Source organism: Cheilinus undulatus, linkage group 22 (assembly GCF_018320785.1).
Source record: "Cheilinus undulatus linkage group 22, ASM1832078v1, whole genome shotgun sequence".
Taxonomy (NCBI): domain Eukaryota; kingdom Metazoa; phylum Chordata; class Actinopteri; order Labriformes; family Labridae; genus Cheilinus; species Cheilinus undulatus.
Genome location: NC_054886.1, coordinates 22,753,289 through 22,768,024, shown reverse-complemented (window position 1 = coordinate 22,768,024; position 14,736 = coordinate 22,753,289). Strand labels below are relative to the sequence as shown.

At 36.1% G+C, this 14,736-nt stretch overlaps 2 protein-coding genes across 2 annotated transcripts; both read left to right on the top strand.

Moving 5' to 3' along the window:
* The first annotated feature begins 6,861 nt into the window (after positions 1–6,861).
* Positions 6,862–10,693, top strand: zgc:103586. The gene is made up of 5 exons (XM_041779924.1): positions 6,862–7,200; positions 7,312–7,428; positions 9,171–9,282; positions 9,364–9,421; positions 10,459–10,693. The coding sequence occupies exons 1-5, from the start codon at positions 7,194–7,196 to the stop codon at positions 10,570–10,572; spliced, it is 408 nt and encodes a 135-aa protein (XP_041635858.1). The 5' UTR covers positions 6,862–7,193; the 3' UTR covers positions 10,573–10,693.
* Positions 10,694–10,893: 200 nt separating this feature from the next.
* Positions 10,894–14,093, top strand: fis1 (fission, mitochondrial 1). Its single transcript, XM_041779619.1, has 5 exons — positions 10,894–10,961; positions 12,451–12,583; positions 12,863–12,939; positions 13,086–13,191; positions 13,276–14,093. Exons 1-5 carry the CDS (start codon positions 10,917–10,919, stop codon positions 13,374–13,376), a joined length of 462 nt encoding a protein of 153 aa, XP_041635553.1. The 5' UTR covers positions 10,894–10,916; the 3' UTR covers positions 13,377–14,093.
* Positions 14,094–14,736: the final 643 nt, after the last annotated feature.

Here is a 14,736-nt window from a genome sequence, read left to right as displayed (position 1 = left end):
CACAAGAAATATTTTGAACCCAGCAAAACATACCTTTTCACAAACAGTTTTACTTTCACTTTCTTTGTTTAGTTTGAAATGTATAAAAGTTATATAACAACATAACAGGCTGGTCCTGTTCAGGAGTCACCTGGTTTTCAAAACATCACCTGGTAGAAATCTCCAACTGTTCCTGTAAATGTTTCAGACTTTAGGTTTGTCTCCAGAGAAATCAGGGAGAAGGAGTTTCAGCTGCAATGGAAGGCAAGTGTTTTCTTTAGCAGATTCTGCACTCACAGATGGTCTGGAATGTGGACATTTGTGGTTTGATGGGAGTATCCTGATTGCTTTATTATCTGTTTGATTGACTTCTTGTTTAGCTGCATCTGTCGGACATTATGGAGAAAGAGTGGGGAATTATCCACAGGCCAGACCTGAAATAGAAATACACAGCCTGCTTGAAGGACTATAGCCTCGCTCCATGGGGCCTCTTCGACATCAGGATATTTGCAACCTAATACTCAGTTATTGCATTATTAGTCCCAGCAGATTGGTCTTGAGATTCTATTTGTGGTGCATCTATAAAAATAAGAAGTAATCGAACCCTGTCAAATAGATAGATAATTCCAGTTTACATGTTTGAACTTTAGACCAAACTACAAGCCGCCCAGTGTTAATAGCTGTTACTACCTTATGGAGACTCCAGGTGAAACCCCCGCCCAGACCCCCACCCAGATCTATGCCCAAACTTTAGCAAAGACCCCCAAAGCTGTCAGGTGAGTATAAAACAGAAAACATTAATGTTTTTTTCAGAGACATGCAGAAAAAAGTGTCTAATAAAGTTAATTTGCAACTAATTTAAACTTTGCCGGACTGACCCTATACCATCAGAGATGCATGCTTTTGATTTATGCACTAATAAACAGCTGGAACGTCCCTTTCCTCTTTGCTTCCTCTGCACGACATGGCATCCATGGTTTCTGAAAAACATCTCAAATTTTTGTTATCCATTTTCGCCTCAGTCCAGTTAGTTGAATTAGCTTTGACTCAGTAAAATGGTGGCAAAAATAACTTCTTTTCTGGATGTGTTTCTGAGGTCATGCAGTGATTTTCCATACAAAATGATGCCTGCTCTTAATACAGTGCCACCTGAGGGCCTTAAGATCACCAGCATCCAATATTGACCTTTGGCCTTGTACCTTGCACACAAAGATTTCTCCAGATTCTTTGAATCTTTTGATTATCTATGGACTAGATGCTTGGATTCTTCCACAATTTCTAGACCCAGTCATGTTACTGGCCTGTTGCCAGTTAACCTAACTAGTTGCAAAATGCTCATCAAACTTGTTTTCATTAGTTCAATTTACTTTTCCAGCCTTTTGTTGCCCCGTCTCTACTTTTTACCTCTGCCAAGGAGGTTATGTGACTGGCAGGGTTTGTTAGTTCATTAGCAACATAACTCAAAAAGTTATGGACAGATTTTGATGAAATTTTCAGGAAATGTCAGAAATGGCATAAGGAAGAACTGATTAGATTTTGGGAGGGATCCGGATCATTGTCTTATAGAATTCTTTACTATTGGGAGATAGGGATAATGGTGGAGGTCTGCGCTCTCTGAGTGCTTTTCTAGTTTGAGATGTGTTGCTGCCATCAAATTCAAAATGAGTACACAGTTCTTATGAAATGGTAAAATGTGTCAGTTTCAACATCTTATATGTTGTTTGTTTTGTTTTTGTGAATGAAATATGGGTTTGTGAAATTTGCAAATAATTGCATTTTGTTTTTTTACATTTTACACAGCATTCCTACTTTTTTGGAATTGGGGTTGTACAATAAGATGTTGCTCTGATGTAAAATGCCTTCCAAGATAGGCTTTTTAACTTATAGTCAGGAGTGTAATGGATGGCTTAAAAAGAGCAATGTTGGTCTTAGTCTCTTTTTGTTTACTTTGATAATATTAGCCACAAACCGATAGATATCGGCATTTCATAAACATTTATCTTTGGGGCCTTTATTGTAGGTAGGACAGTGGGTAGAGTGGGGAAGTGCAAGTAAAAGCATTTCAATTTTGGCATTTTTTTACACTAAAACTTCTTACATTAAAAGATAATAACACCTTTTATTTACATCACTAATTTCAAGTTTGATTTTCTTAAATCTGACCCCTCTAGTTGCAGCCACAGTGTTTTGGACTGTAGTAACTCTGGCACACATCATCATTGGTCAGTATATGTATTTCTGTCAACATTACATTTTCTCTATACAGTCCACAGCTATCTTTTTATTGATTATATGTTTATTGTCAATATCTACATCCACAGGTGTTGCATATTTTGAAGAGTGCCCTCAGCAGCCTTACATCCCTAAATACCTGTTAGGACTGGCTCACTTTCTGGATTGCAGTGTGTGAGACGTTTAAGCTCTTGGTCTTTCTCTGTAAGAGCTTGGTTTGTTGCTTAATCATGTGTCTTACACCACCAAACACAGAACTTTATGATAATGTATGAAGCATGATGGTTAAAGGTTTGAGATTTTCTGTATTTCTGCATCTTGAGGATAAAAGTTTGGGTTTTCATGTTTGTGAAAGTGGGGCATTTTTCCTGTGGCTACAGCTGGCAGTTGGCCTTGTTTACCCACTGTTCTTAAGAGGAAATTTGTGGTTTTTCATTTACTAAAGACATCTAAGATCACTCCAGAGTCCTCCTTAACTTATTTAGGATCTGTTATGAGATGATAAAATAAAGAAATCTGCAATTATCACTAGTCTTATAATGTATTCATTTTAATCAGATTTTACTTCATGTTTACCCATTAAGCACCATGATGTTATTTAATAATGTGCTCAAACACATGACTTAAATATAGTCAATTTTTAATTCAACTATGCTACTTTTGATTTTACCTGCACAATGTAAAAGCTAAATATGGGCATCATATGTGTGCCTCAGTTCATTTTAAATGAGCTTTGGTCCAGAGTAAGACAGCGTTCCTGGATCATGTTCACGTATGGCTTATTTTTTCATGGTACAGCTTTAATTTTCATTCGTCTATGGCATGGTGAACTGTGTTTACAGTGATGTCTAGAAGTTTTTCTGAGCCCATGCAGTGATTTCCAGTACAGAATCATGCCTGATTTTGCCTGAATTTTGATTCATGTGACCACAGAACAGTTTTCCATTTTGCCTCAGTCCATTTAAAGTGAGCTTTGCATGACACAGTTTTAACTTACATTTGTGGATGGCATAGCAAACTGTGTTTACAGACGATGATTTCTCCAGATTCTCTGAAACTTTTTATGATGCTATGTGCTTTACACGGTTGGATAGTCAAAGTTTTTGAACTTATACTTTAAGCAATACTTTCCTAAAATTGTTTCACCATTTTTATACAGTCTTTCCCAGACTGGTGACCCTCTGCTTTACTTCTTAGAGACTCTGCCTCTCTTAAATGCTCCTTTTAGACCCATTCATGTTACTGACCTGTTGCCATTTAACCTAATGAGTTGTAAAATGCTCCTTCAGCTGTTGTGCATAAGTACCACTGAATTTCAAGCCTTGTGTTGCCCTGTCCCAACTTTTTTGAGATACACTGCTTCCATCGAATTCAAAATGAGCTAGTATTTCTTATGAAATTGTAAAATGTCTCAGTTTTAACATCTGATATGTTGTTTATGTTATTTTACTAATAAAATATGAGGGATCTGTAAATCATTGCACTTTGTTTTATTTACTCAGAATCTCAACTTTTTTGGAATTGGGGTTGTAAATCTCTCAATTTCTTTCCACATCTTTCAGGTATTTTTTGGACTCAGCTTTAATAACAAGTTAGAAAAGAGAGCAGAGAGTGTTCTGGTAACTTTTCAGGATTAGTTAGGCAGAGTTTCTTTCTTGCTTGTGTTTATCTCAACATTTTATTGTAGCATTAAGCTGTATGTATGTATAAAACAACTAGCATAATACAGCTGTGGTTACTGTTATCGTGAAGGGTTGATTTGGGCTGTGATGCCTGAAGAGATCTTTCACAGGGCCCATTTATCTTTGCGGCACCCCTGCATCGGGCCATCAATAAATACAAAATTATAGACATAAGAATAGAGAAATGGTACAAAGGATAGTCATACAACAATTTGAAGAACTAGTCAGGAAACAAGCAAATGGCAGTAGGGACAATCAAGATGAAAACAATTCTTTAAATACACACATTAAAACACACTTAACCTCCAGCTAAGTTTTAGCTTCGTCTAGAAAAAAGTGAGCCCCCAGAGGGTGGTAAAAAACAAAAATCACCCAACTGGTGAGCTTGTAAAAGCAGCAAAACATACCCTTACACAAATAGTTTTACTTTCACTTTGTTTGTTTAGTTTGAAATGAATGAACGTTACGTGGCGACACAACAGGCCGGTCCTGTTCAGGATTCACCTGATCTTCAAACATCACCTGGTAGAAATCCCCAGCTGTCCCTGTAAATGTTTCAGACTTTAGTTTTGCCCTCAGATAAAGAACAATCAGGGAGAGGAAGCTTCAGCTGCAATGGCAGGCAAGTATGATGTTCTTTTACTTGCATAAAATCTTATCCAGTCAGAGTAGATTTTATCTGTGCAGCCTGTCTGCTCTTACGGTACCCTTGATCTGAAATACTGCCGTTTGTGGTTGAAAGGAAAAGTTTATGTAATGGTCTGATGGGCTTACTTGAGGTCTTAGGAGATTAATTCATCTGTTTGATAAACTTTAAGCACCAAAAGTTTTCATATATTTATAGGGAAATAGTCAGAAATGCTGGCGCAAGCTGATGCTCGAGGTCAGCATGATAGTAGAATTTCCTAATGTGAGTCTGGTACAGTCTTTATGCTTGAAATGTAACTGTTTCCTTCAAGTTCCTTGCGCTTTTCCACTCATTTGCTGATACTGTGAACACAACGGGCATTGATACAAGGGCAAAAATCTGTTAGACTCTTGCACTATCTTGGTTTTCCAGAGCGTCTTTCTCACAGCATTTTTTTTGCCTTTTGAGACCCCTTATCCATGTGAAAATAAGAGTGGCAGATTACAGGAGGGCCACCCTGATTGCAAGAAATTTTCCTCGGTGCATGTGTGAAAACAGCTCCAGTCATGTAACATTTCATCTTTAAAAGTGAAACCAAACCCAACAAGCTCTGGTGTTATTTTATGGATTTCTTCTTTTCCACTGTGTACTCATTTTTGTGTTGTTTGTCTTTATTGTTAAAATTCTCAACTCTTAATTGACTTTCAGTGGCCATTAATTTAGGCCTTTGGTGTGTCTATGAGTCAAAAATCAGGATGCAAAACGCAACTTCATCATTCCAGTGTACATGTTTGCTCTTTAGCCCCTTCTACAGGCCGTCCCGTGACAGTAACTGTGGCTACTGTATGGAGATTCCAGCTGGACCCCCCAGCCAGACCCCCAAAGTTGTCCTGTAAGTATACTATACGCGTTTAGAAGGATTTCAAAGATGTTTGAAAATCATTTGAAACCCCAAATAAAAACATCTTACAGGAATTAAAATGGGTTGTTTTTGTAAAGTTTTTTTTTTTCTCAACCTTCCAGCTGCAGAAACATTAGGATGGATTGTGTTAACTTTGGCAGAAGCCGTCTTCGGTCGGTATAACATCTTTTTCCAACATATAAACCGCCTGGAGGTTTTTATATTGACTCCCAATCATTATCTACACCCACAGGTGTTGCATATTTTAAAGAGTGCCCTCAGCAGCCTTACATCCCCAACTACCTGTTAGGATTAGCTTTGACTCAGCTGCTGTTGATCCCATTCTTGACTTTCTCATGTGAGAGCGATGCAGCTCATCCACAGGAGCAGCCCAGGGGTGCCAAAGCCTGCCTGCAGTCTTTAGTAGTCTTCTTTCGAATCACATGGGTCCTGGCAGGTGAGAGCTAACAGGTCAAGAATGCTATTTTTTTTAAAATCTCATATAAAAAAAAATACCAATAAAGTCCTTGTTTTTTTCTCTCTGTGCACTTCTTACCTTCCAGGTGACGTGTGGATCCTCTCAGTCTATCAGCCTGACTACAATCCTGCAGCTGCTGATGGTTTGTACTGTAACAAGAGTCTTTACACATTCGCTTTCTGGATTGCACTGTGGGAGACATTTTTGATCTGGGTCATCCTCGCCAAAATCTGCAAAGGTCTGCTGTGTAGTGTGATGATGAATCCTGCACCAACAAACAGAAACTTTTACAATAATGTATGAAGCATGGGAGGAAGTGTTTGTTTGTTGTATGTGCAAAGAAAGGCTTATGGCTTCTTATATGATGTAATGATGACACCACATGTAAGAAAATAAGACAAATTGACATAATTGCACATCTTGTACTGAAACACTACCACTGCATTTGCACAATATGCTAGTTTTAATATCTAAGAACTAGAAATTGTCCAAAATTGTTTTCTGAGGAGCTCCATTTTTATTGCAATGATAATAAATCAGATGTTATTATTTTAACTAGAATCATACTGAAGTTAACATTCTGGTATCATGCCGACTTTAGTGGCACAGGCTACCATATTATAATTCTATTTTGTCATGTTATATTATTTTTAAAGTAAATTTTGTTTCAGATAGAATCACAAAAAGGCCACCTTAGTATATTTCTGGTCAATAAATAGTACAATAATAAGATTTTCATTCAGTAGAGGAGGATTAACTGAAATTGTGCTTATTATATCACTATATGCACTTATTTTCTCTTATATTGACACTACTGACTGCTATTTGGTGAATATTTATGTTTTAAATATGTTTTAAATAATTTCATCCTACCCCCTTTTAAACATGTACTGTAGCCTTACTTAGTCTAGGTATATATACATTTTTTATTGTATCATTCTTTTCTTCCTTGTTAGTTTTTTTTTAAATGAAATGTCTGAAGGAAAAATAATCTGATCTAATATTTAAGTTTTCGAGGTTTTGTCAGAAATATGGCGTCATCAGTGTGCCGTTAGCCACCGTAACCGTTAATTTAAGGCCTTCTTCCTCCTCGTGAGTGACTGAATAAATTAGGCTAAACCTTCATCTTCTCACCATTGATAGTCCAGTCTGAGACTGGTCTATGACGCTCCGTCAACCAGCCAATAACGTAAAGGTAAACAGAGCTGACCCCACTGTCCTCGCGCATGGGATGGTCTTGTGTGACAGAGTCCAAAAGGTGACCACTGAACGCGGCGACCCTCTCCCTCTACGATGGCAGGCAAGTCCTCCACTCTAACCTGTCTGTAAAAGTTTCATGTCTGTAAACATTTTACTTTTAAGCATTAACCTAAATGTTAGCTAATGTTGTTTTTGTTTCTGTCATTTAAAGATAAAGTTCAACAGCTCGTGTCTAAATGCCTACAGGCCCGGGACATGGCATACTGTCCCTACAGCAGGTTCCCGGTCGGTGCCGCCATTTTGACAGCAGATGGCGCCATAATTACAGGTAACAACACAGCAGCTGACATCTACGTCAACCTACGTAACTCTCCACTTGAATTTAATACGACTTAACGTCGAAATATTACAGCTTTGTCTGGAAGCCCATTTCCGTCATTTAAAAAAGAAACACTCTGTAAATTATATGAAAATTATTATTATTGTCATATATTTATATTGTTGTTGGTGTTGTTATTATTATTTTGACAAAGAAGAATCTAAAGTCTAAATTATTACGTAAGAACTCTTCATGAGATAAAAAGTCGTAATGATTAAATATGAAATCTTATTTATGAGCAAGTACTAATATTTATAAGATGAACAGTAATAATTATTGTACAATAAGTCAAAACTATGAGAAAGTAAGGCATATCTATGAAACAAAATGTTGTATTTATGATATAGGGAGTCAATTATGAGAAACAAAGAAATCATAATGAGGTAAAAGGATAAATTAGGAAATAGTAAGTCATAATTATTAGACAAAAATTTATGATTATGGTATAAACAGTCAACATGATAAGTTAGTCATAATGATGAAATAAGTCACAAGTGTATATTTTTTATCTTATAATTTGGACTTATCTCAAAATTATGACCTAATATCTTGTAATTTTGTATTTTTTCTCATAATTGTAACTTTTTAATCTCATTATTATGACATTTATCTTATAATTTGAATTTAAGATTAACTTTGTTTTCTTAAAAAAGAATTACCAAATATTTGTATTGTTTTTTTCTTTTTTAAGTGGCCTTAATGGGCTTCCATACTTTTGACTTAAGCGCATTTGGCCTGTTTTTTATAATTATCATTATAATTAAAGATGTCAACAGTTATCATACAGATACAATTTTTTTAAACTGCCAAAATGTTTTATCCAGAAAAAAACTCCCATTTTGTTTCATAAAGGTGTTTTACAGTAAGACCTAAACACCAGTAAAATATGTCATTCTTAACTCACAGGCCCTTCTCCAAAATAGTTATCATTACATATTAAAGTGTTTTGCTCTCAAAAAAACTCCTTAAACGTTATTTTGTGCAATAGTTGATTAAAGATTAATTGAATTCTGGATTTGGGGTTTTTTTCTGCAGTAAATTCTTTCAGACTACACTGACCTGTCGTTCATAAGCATGAGTTTCAGGTGTGAAATAGTAACTGTACTGCTTATACTGCACTCTACAGAGACACGAGACATGAGAGTTTAAAATAGCAACTCTCTCATAACTTTTTAACAATTCACGTTATAGTAATTATGTAACGTGTGTGTATAAAGCCTGCTATAGTTTATTGTGGGTTTTTATGCTTCATTTTGCTAAAGGTCAGCTCCCACGGTGTTTGTCATTCTTCATTTTACAGTTTCATATACATATAATGTCTTTTCTTTTCATTCTGCCTCTTATCTCATCTTATCTTATCTAATGGTCCGTGGCAAATCACGTTGTATCATAATACAGACACATAAAATAAAGAAAGTGCATAAAATAGAGCCAGCCCTCTACAGCTGTAAAAATGCTATGTACACATTACTCAAACACATCAGCAAAATATGTTTTTATAACACTGTGGTGAATCAGGAAGCTTTAAAACTTAAGGCAACAGTAATAAACTTTATGAAATAAGAGCCATGAAGTTTTTCATGAATGCATAGCTAAAGATGAAGATGCACTGTACATGATGTCAAAGGCTTTAACAGTCCTTTCTCAACAGTTTTAAGTACCGCATAGTCTTTGTATTTGTGTGTTTTCAGGCTGTAATGTGGAAAACGCCTCCTACGGCCTGACGGTGTGTGCTGAGCGTACAGCCATCCAGAGAGCCGTGGTAGAAGGACACAGACAGTTCACCGCCATCGCTGTAACATGGTGAGACTGTCAGAATAACACAGTTAAGGAGAAACAAAGTACATACTGATATGTATCAGTATCTTCTGTTTATATTTGTAGTGACATCAAAGACCGCTTTGTTGGGCCGTGTGGAGCATGTCGGCAGGTTCTTATGGAGGTGAGACATCGCTTTTACGACCAACATGCACTCATTATCCCGTGATTGGCAAGTGATACAGGATGTTCCTGCGTGTTAAGTATTTTCTGTCTATGACTGTACCATAAAGGGTGCTGCAGAAGCAACAACATTGAAAAAATAACATGGCAACTTCACTGATGCAGTTTTTATACAGCAGGAACACTGATTCATCCCTGTCAGACAAATCTGTTTCACTGCATTAGAGGAGTAGGTATTTGTACATCAGGACATGCTGTATTTTACAGCCATGTTAAACACTGATGTTAAAATGAAGCATAGTAAAATGTTGCAACTTCCCCTCAAAGTAGCGCAACTCTGACCCATAAATGCGATAGTAATTTTGGTGCAGTATTTCACAAAGGAAGGGGAGTTTTGGTCCATTTTCTTTATCATGATTAACATATAATGTGGTCAACAAGATGTCATAGCAAATATGATTGTTTTTAACTTGTGTTTTCTGTGTTTGTGTGTTGTAAGTGTCAGGATTAATCCACGGCTTTGTCTTTAGAGCTTATACCACACTATCTTGTTGGATTAAACATAGTAAAAACCCTCACATTGCTTGTAGAACCAGACAATCAACCACTTTTTTCTCTGTTTTTTTAGCAACATAATTTGAGTTATTTTGCTCAACATTATCCTATTTAAAACATTCATAGTTATTCCAAATTCAATATATTTTTTTCAATTTAACATTAACAGATAAAAGCTCAATTGTTCCTTCTTGAGAACTGCTTTCCTAAAAAAAAAAAAAAAAGTGTTGCTTTGTACTCTCTGCAATACTCATCTGTTAGGTGGAGTCAGGGGTAGCTTTCAATACTACTTCACTTAATCTCTTGCAATATTGCTGAATTAGTCCTTGAAAAGTAAACTTTAGATAGGCCTATTAATATTAAATAGGAAAAGTAAAGGCAGGGTACTTACCTGAATGGTTGCATGTAATCTCATTGTTAATACCAATCATGTCTATGAAGCTTTTTATACATTGCATGGTGTATTCTTCTCTTTTTCCCCAGTTTGGGTCAGATTGGATTGTTTACTTGACAAAGCCAGATGGGTCTTACAAAGAAACTAGCCTCAGAGAACTACTGCCTCTAGCCTTTTCACCAGAGCACCTCGCAACAAACTGATGAAGCTGCAACATGAAGAGAACACCTTTTTTCAATTTAATCATTTCATTTACAGAATGTCTTTAATTGTGTTGCATGAACATCAAAATGTCTAAAGAAAAAATAATAAAATTAAAATACATAAAGGCAAAGGGTCCTGGTAGTTCTTCTAATAATATGGGATCATCCATATATTTTTTTTTTTTTACCCTTAAACTTGAGAGATTTCAAAGAAAAAGTGCTCTCTGATGAAAACCGTTTGTTGTTATCGTGGTTGTTATGCAACGGCGCATCTAGTGAGTTCTAAAGATGACGTCAACGTCATGTGATGAAAGTGGGATGGTCAGGAATACGTTTCCGGAAACATGGAGGCTGTGGTGAGCGATGTGGTAGCTCCTGAAGACCTTTTAGTAAGTTTTATAATCAATCAACCTTTTTCTTTCCGTAAACATTCATGTTTGGTAAATTACTAAGACTCTTACCTCTCATTTAAACTTAAAATTTACTGAAGTAAAGACAAAACAGACCGTGTCAGAGAGTATTAGTAGCGTGACGAAGCTAACTGATGCTAACGATGATGTTTATGATCAAAAACGGGTCACGGTGTCAAAGGAATCATACATTTTAGAGTTAAATAACTCATGACGATGTTAGTTTGAGAGAACAAGGTACTTTACTGGCCCCAAAGGTTCAAAAGTTTAAGCTGGGAGTATTTCATACGTGTGTAATTAAGAAAAACAACGCAGCTTGTTGCTACACCTGCTAGAACTGATGTAAAGGGATGTTATGCTGAGAATCGCCTGATCAAGATTACAACATTTTAAACTTGGAGACGTTACTGGGGAAACATTAAATAATAGTAGTACTTTAACGGTAAAAACGGTGACAAAAGTTGATCCCAAGTCAACCGATGTGGCGAAGTTATTGTTTTAAATTCAAAAATTGCTCACAAACATTAGCGCGCTGTTTAAAGACAATTTATGTTGATTCATTCCTCTCCAAAGCATCACTTTCGGAGCTTTCCCATCTTTAAAAAGGCAGATATATTAGCTGTTAAAAACGCATAGTATTAAGAGGTATCAAGGTCTCGAAACTGTTGACAACCTTAGGCAGCAAAGTCAGGTGATAACAAGTCACCACTTTCATTTTAAACAGTTTTTAATCAGCTTTCAGGCGATCAAAAATGTTAATCTGGATTTATTACAGGCTTTGTAATTAAAAGACCTTAATTAATCACGTCACTAAAGTGAGTGGGTTTGAATTACAAATACATCTTTTTCATAAATCTGTTTTTGGATGTTTTTTTCTTTTATTCAGCATTCAAATTCCCTCTATTCTTATATTTAAGAGAAGTTCTTCAAAGAATTCTTGGAATTTTTAATCACTTAATACTCTATCCTGGATTAATTAGCGATGCTCAATGTGGTCATTTAGACTTAATCTGATATGCTCATACTTAAAAATTTATCTAAGCTGAATCCAATATCGATACCAATATTTTGATTTAGTTTAGACCTAAATCTTCAGTCCTTAAAATAAACAATTTATGTTTAAAGCATAGCAAAAAATCAGTCCTAAAAAAACAGACTTTGAAGTGTGAGGAATAGTGATGGATAAAGGAAAAGACTTAAGCTGATGTAGGTCTGTTCAGCCGTAAACTCCACTAACTTATTTTTTTGTACAGTCAATATTTATAGCTAATATAGGCAGATTTTACAGCCAAAATATCAGCTGAAATTTTCTTAACTGCAGTGCCGATAATATCATGCATCTACAGTGTTGATGGCCCTTTTAGACGGATGAAATAGGCTACCACTGAAATAAAAGAGGATTTTTTTTGCAAGTGTTATCACCACAAAAATATTGCCACTTTATGAAAACAATATCTTGTTTTAACAGAAATTTGAGAAGAAATACAACAACGAGCTGGTGAAAGGAGCTGTCTCCAAAGACACAAAGTTTGAATATGCCTGGTGTCTGATCAGAAGTAAATACACAGAGGATATCAAAAAGGGAATTGTTCTCTTGGAAGGTAAGATGGTGAAGATTATTATCAGTGATTATCTAACTAAAGTATAAAAACACCTTATGTATGTCACAGTGTTTTCAAAATGTATTTATTTGATGTTGTCTGTCATTTTTCCGATTAAATTGTTTATCAGTTATTTAAAATTATGTAATATACAAATTTTCTGCTTGATTATGAGAAAATATCAGACTAGGATTGTAGGTTTTCAGTTAATAGCTGATAATATCTGAAACAAATGTTTCAAAAGTCAACACATTTTTCTGCTGATATTTCTGCCATTAGAACTCGTTCAGAAATCCACAAAGGACGACTCCCGGGACTTCTTGTTCTACCTTGGAGTGGCAAACTACAGACTCAAAGTTAGTGTCAATCCTAATGTCCTGGACATATTGATTTTAAAATGAAAGCATTTGATCACACTTGATAATGCAGCTTCTCCCATTAGAGTTAATGCATCATTTGAAATGTGCCATTATCTGAGAGCACTTCCTTTTCCCTCCTCCAGGAATATGAGAAAGCGCTGAAGTACATCCGGACTCTTCTACGGAACGAGCCGGGAAACAAGCAGGCTCTGGATCTGGAGAAACTCATCGACAAGGCTTTAAAGAAAGGTAACAACAAATCTTTAACTTGTCTGTCTCAGGTGTTGGTTGGATTCAAGAGGAAAATGCTAACACCTACGTGTTGCCCTCTAGATGGCCTGGTTGGCATGGCGATTGTCGGGGGGCTCGGCATCGGCGTGGTCGGTTTGGCGGGGCTCATTGGCTTGGCTGTGTCGAAGGGAGCTAAATCCTAACCCGGATAAAAGACGACACGTCTTCATTTTGCTGGACTGACACACTGACCCTTTCCCCACATAAAAGAATTAAAACTGTGGCAAAAGCTTGAAGAATTCTCAAAGGATTTTGGTTTGAGGTTGAGTATCAATAATATAACATAAAGGGTTTGAATAATTGCCTGTTTTCATACTTAAGAGTGTTTTGATTTATACTACATCAAGTACTTAGCTGTCTATTCAAATATAGCATTGCACTTTTATTTGTGTAAATAAATTAGAGTAGTAAAGGTGCTGCTCAACTTTAGATTATTTATAGCTGATGTACACCTCAGCCTAAACTGCCTATGTTGGCATGAACATTTTTGAAAATACATCCATAAAGAGTGCAGTTATGTTTATTTCATGGTGTAATCGTGCTGATGAGGAAAGTGTTAGGGGTGCATAAGGAAGTGTAGCCTGTTATGCCAAAAACCACAGTTTGCTTTATTTCCTGTTGAGGTGGCAGCAACTGCTGAGCCACTGAAATGAAGGTAATGAGGAGATGTTTGCATTTATGTGGGACCTGAGGTTTTCCTTTCATTCGTTCTGAATACTTATTTGAATTAAGGGAGGCTATGCACTTTGAAGAAGCTAACACCTTTTGTTACATAAATTGCATCCTAACATTTGCCTGTGTTGCATCAAATGGGTTGTGTTTTCCATCTTGTTAAATAAAATGATTTTGAGCAAAAATAAGATTCATGTTGTCGGGATATTGTTGTAAAGCAAATATTTGCATCTCTTAGCAAGAGAATGACAGGAACAGCAGCAATTAAAGGAGAAAAAATAAAAATGTCTCCCCAGTGCTACTGCACTAAAAGCATCAGAAACATCCTTGTTTGTTTTGTCTCACAAAAACCTTGAATAAACAACAGTAGAAATAAATTGAGAGAAAACATCACATTTTATCTTAACAAATGCCAAATGTTTTCTTTCATATATATAATAAAAGCTGCGTAAACTATGTTATTGGGAAAAAAACACATATACTAACTATCACTATATGTCTGACACTATATGGTCCATGAAAAAATAATTTGTCCCTAAGAAATATAGGTCCTACATCTTGGTTTAAGTAATGTTCAGTGCTTGGTCTACACCACTGGTTCTCAAGTGGTGGATCGTAGGGGTGCGACAGTTTTTTGTATTTGCCCTGAACTGTCACGGTCAGAGGATCATGGTTGGGTGATCACATGAAAAATAAGTCAGAATTACTTTTAAAAATGTGAAAAATGAAAACAAATGTGCCAAGTTTTTACCTGCCAGTAATTGCGGCAGTAATGTTGTAAGTGCTTATTAATCGCTAGTTAACAGCAAACAAAGAAGAGGACGAAGCCGA